This window comes from Zingiber officinale, chromosome 6B (genome assembly GCF_018446385.1).
Source record: "Zingiber officinale cultivar Zhangliang chromosome 6B, Zo_v1.1, whole genome shotgun sequence".
Lineage (NCBI taxonomy): Eukaryota > Viridiplantae > Streptophyta > Magnoliopsida > Zingiberales > Zingiberaceae > Zingiber > Zingiber officinale.
This window is the reverse complement of record NC_055996.1, coordinates 130391105-130395453: the sequence shown is the minus strand read 5'-3', so window position 1 is coordinate 130395453 and position 4349 is coordinate 130391105. Positions and strand designations below refer to the sequence as shown.

Below are 4349 nucleotides of genomic sequence, written 5' to 3'. Positions count from 1 at the left end.
GTATGATGAAAGAGAAAGTGTGATGCCAATGAATGAAGAGAGAGAAAGTGTGATAAAAAAAATGAGAAAAGAGAGTGTGATAAGAGAGAACATGATAAGAGAAGATGAGAGAGAAAATATGATGTGAGAGAAAGTATGATGGGTGAGGATGAAGAGAGACAAAATGTAATGAGAAAAAAATGAGGTGAGAGAGTGTGATGAGAGAGATTGAGGAGAGAGAAAGTACGGTGAGAGAGAAAGTAAGATGAGAGAGAAAGTGTGATGAGAAAAAAGAGAACAGTGAGTGTGATGAGAGAGAATGAGGAGAGAGAAAGTATGATGAGAGAGAAAGTGTGTTGAGGAAAAAAGGAGGGAGTGTGACAAGAGAGATTGAGGAGAGAGAAAATATGACGAGAGTGAAAGTGTGATAAGAAAAAAAGAGAAAAGAGAGTGTGATGGGAGAGATTGAGGAGTGAGAAAGTATGATGAGAAAAAAAGAAGGAAGAGAGTGTGATGGAAGAGATTGAGGAGAGAGAAAGTATGATGAGAGATAAAGTGTAATGAGAAAGAAAGAGTGTGATAGGAGAGATTAAGGAGAGAGAAAGTGTGTGATAAATGACGAGAGAGAAAATATGATGAGAGAGAACAAGGAGAGAGAAGTGATACAAAAGAAAAAATAAATAAATATATTTTGATATTTGATATTAAGGGAGAAAATTTTAATTTTAGGTCAAGGGTATTTTTGGAATAAGGAAATATTTTGATTGATGAAAATGGGGTAATGGCTCATTGAAGGGGAGGTACATGAGAATGAGCTATTACCCAATTTCAAGGATTCATTCTCTTATTTGTATTCCTATTCCCATAATCCAAACATTAACAATGACAATCAATGATTCTCATTCCCATTCCCCACTCCTATTCCCCTAAACCAAACGCCCCCTAAGTTTTGAAAAATTAATTAATTAAAAGTAGATTGCCTTAAAAGTTTTATTAAGTTAATTTAAAATTATCAACATATGTTTGGCTTGCCAAGAATAATGTTTGACAAATTCAATTTTCCTCTATAAATATTCATTTTTTAGCATTTCAATTCTTGGCACATACATCTCCCTTGGACATTTTACCCCCATTTTTTGTAATAATTCCTATATATTGGTAGATGATATTCTTGTTTTCTATTCAAATTTTATAAATTATTACTTAAAATGGAGATTATAAAAAACTTCCATTAATATTAAATTTTAAGGGGTGAGATCCAATCACATTGAATCTATTATACATACTTTTATTTTGCATTATAGTACACGAGGCTATTTTCTTAACTCAAACTCATGTCTTTAAGGCTAATTATTCGACAATAATTTTATCCATTAAAACTCCCCTTTTAAGTAAAATGCAGATACAAAGTTGTCCATGAAAAGTGCATTGCAATGAGTATAAATGATACATCAGGTCGTCAACAAAACCTTTCCTTTCTTATTCGATAAAGAGATTACGATTTATTATTATAACAATGATGTCACAATCAGTCAGTAGTATAACGTAACTACCCAGCAACCAACCCACCCGGTCCACCGTAACCAACATCCCAACTACCTCTGGATGGAGGATCTCCTACGACTTGATAATATTTGGCATCTGCATTCGTTTTCAGAGACGCACTGCCCTCTCCCGGAGTGTAAGCTTGGTTGTCTTCCCCTATGAACTGTGCATTCGTAAAAAAGCTGGCTTTACCATGCCCTTCATGGGGTAAATGACCATTCCCCATGGGAGGAGACGGCACATCGTTGGGTGTACGCACTTGACCTCCAAATTGTATCAATTTCGACACGTCTAAATTAGGGAAAAGCTCCTTTGGCCAATATCCAAGATTCCTATCCACTATTGACAACCACCAGTTACCACGTTCAGGATCCTGCATCCATTATATATATGAAACATATACGTTTAAAAATATATACAATCATTCAGTATATAAATACAATATATATAACTAAACCACCTTTAGTATTTGAAAGCCAAAGTATGCTTGTTTGCCTCCGTACGTAGAAAGGTCACTACCGGTGAAGGCAAATCCAGGTCCAAGGGTTGCTGAAACTTGTACGAACCCTTTGCAATTTAAGTTCATGCAGCCCGTCTGGTAACCGTCGATCTGAATGTATACATTACCATGTGTGAGGTAGGTATATACTTAAGACACTTTTAAAAAAGCGCAGTTTAGTTGTTTTTAGAGTATATAAACTTACGGTAAAAAAAGTGAAAAAACGACTAGAAGTATCCTTATATAGCTGGGGATAAACCTGAAATAATAATAATAATAAAAGGAAATTAATTACAAGAATCAACAAATTGATTTTATGAGAAATATGCATGCATATGAATGTATATATATCAGGGCAACTTACGTGCCATCCGGTTTGAATAACATTCAGGTCGTCATAATCACCATCGACGTCTCCCATCAGCCATACTTGATTTTGAGAGACTTGATTTGGCCGCACATTTGGGAGTGCCCACGTAGTGACCTTTGATTGAAAGCCATGGTAACGACCGTTTTCGCTCTCAGCTATCGCATACTGCACTCACAAATTCAACAGTATTATCATTCAATTAATTTAATTAAGGAATTAACTAACTGCTGGAACTCTACTTTTGTGATGATATTTGTGAGTGTTTTTGCTATTTACATAATTCTGTTCGGAAGAATCAAGAACATGATATCTAGAGCCATTGTTCCTGAAGTATTTGGGTAGTTCTTTCGCTATGATTAGATCTTCTTTTCGAGTTCGACGAATGATAACAGTTCCTAGAGGACAAGTATCGTTGAAGCCTTGATCTAAAAGTGATTTGATTTTTTCATCCATAGTCACATTGTTCTTCGTTTGAAAACTTGGTCGTATCTGCAAACACATACATATAAATTAAGTAAATCTATTTGTTGGCTAATATAAAAAATCATGTATATAGTTAATTAAATACCTGTAGCTTATGATTTTTCAGAGCAGGATGATCAAATGCAGGTTGTTTGTACATTTCGATGCAGTCAAAAAGATCCCCAGTGAAGGACTGCAGCAGCGAAGTAAACGTAGAAAAAAAACAAAATTATATATCATCAATATGACAATAATATTATCAAAATGAATAGAACTGATATACCTTGAGGGTTTTGACCGGGGGTTTGTTGAGGCTTTGGAGTTCATTCTCTAACTCCAGATCTTCTTCTTCAGTCAAGGGAATATTGTTTCTTCCTTCAATTGAACAAAGCAAAAGAGAGAAGAGCAACGACGAGAAAATAAGGCGCATTGACGCCATGATGAAACGATTTTGCTCCTACTTCTCTTCTCGTGTGAATATCTATTTATATTATAAAAAATTCTAGAACCAAAATAAATGACAGGTTAATATGTACTAAATATGAGGTCTGTATATATATGTAATATTAAATATGACATAAATGTTTTTTTGTAACTACAAATAAATTTCTATATATATGTATCATCAAATTAATTGATTGATTACATGCAAGCATTGATGTCTAAAATATTCTTGAAAGGATAAAATTCTCTATACAATTATTTGTTATATAGTAATAAATTTATTTCATATTAACTAATTATATTATAATATTAATGACTTACCTAATATTAATCTTGTTACTTCTAAGAAAAGGAGAATTTAAAGGATAGATTCCAATTTCCAAGAGTCGAAACCCTTTTCTCTGATTATTTATTAAAAAATGATAGACTGTTTGATTTAAAATCTGTATGCGGATTGTTTTTCTTTTTTATTTTATCCTCAGCGTTTTACGAGAGGATAAACTCAAAGCTCTAGAATTTTTAGAAGGCGCATCATTCATTTTTCTCTAAAAAAAATACCTTTTTTTACCTATCAGTCTAAATTAAAATATAAAATAAATTTTTTTATTTAAATACAAAAATATAACTGGATTGAACCTAACTAAATAAAAAAAAGTAAAATTTTAATTATTTTATTAAGAAATTTCATATAAAAGTCATTGATGATTTTAAAAGCTCATTTTTTTAAAAATAAATCATTAAAATCATGAGGATTTCTTAAATTTATTCATTTTTTTAATTTTAGAGTTTTAATAAAAACAATTTAAATTTTAAAAATATAAAAAATTATGATGATTTCTTAAATGATTCACATGGTAAAATATTGGTTGTTTAATTTCGATAAATTTTTCTTGACTGGTCTGGCATTCAATGTGCACAGACACTGTTCAAAAAAATCCTCGCCTAGTGCTGCCTAGGCGGTCGACGACAGCCCACCACCCCTTGATAATTCATTTATTTGATACGGTTGATGTTGGATAATTTTGAGCAAATTACATTTGCTAATTACCA

At 32.3% G+C, this 4349-nt stretch overlaps 1 protein-coding gene across 1 annotated transcript; it reads right to left on the bottom strand.

The window, feature by feature from the left end:
- Positions 1 to 1528: 1528 nt before the first annotated feature.
- Positions 1529 to 3285, bottom strand: LOC121991534. Its single transcript, XM_042545525.1, has 7 exons — positions 3139 to 3285; positions 2962 to 3048; positions 2670 to 2882; positions 2388 to 2558; positions 2229 to 2282; positions 1985 to 2134; positions 1529 to 1897 (listed from the first exon to the last, which is right to left on the bottom strand). Exons 1-7 carry the CDS (start codon positions 3283 to 3285, stop codon positions 1529 to 1531), a joined length of 1191 nt encoding a protein of 396 aa, XP_042401459.1.
- Positions 3286 to 4349: the final 1064 nt, after the last annotated feature.

Excerpts from the sequence above, each read along its gene's own strand:
- LOC121991534 (XM_042545525.1), bottom strand. The coding sequence starts at position 3,285 with ATGCGCCTTATTTTCTCGTCGTTGCTCTTCTCTCTTTTGCTTTGTTCA. Across the intron at positions 2,883-2,961 it reads TGAAAAATCATAAGCTACAG|ATACGACCAAGTTTTCAAAC; the intron begins GTATTTAATTAA and ends ATGTGTTTGCAG. Across the intron at positions 2,135-2,228 it reads GTTTTTTCACTTTTTTTACC|ATCGACGGTTACCAGACGGG; the intron begins GTAAGTTTATAT and ends GTATACATTCAG.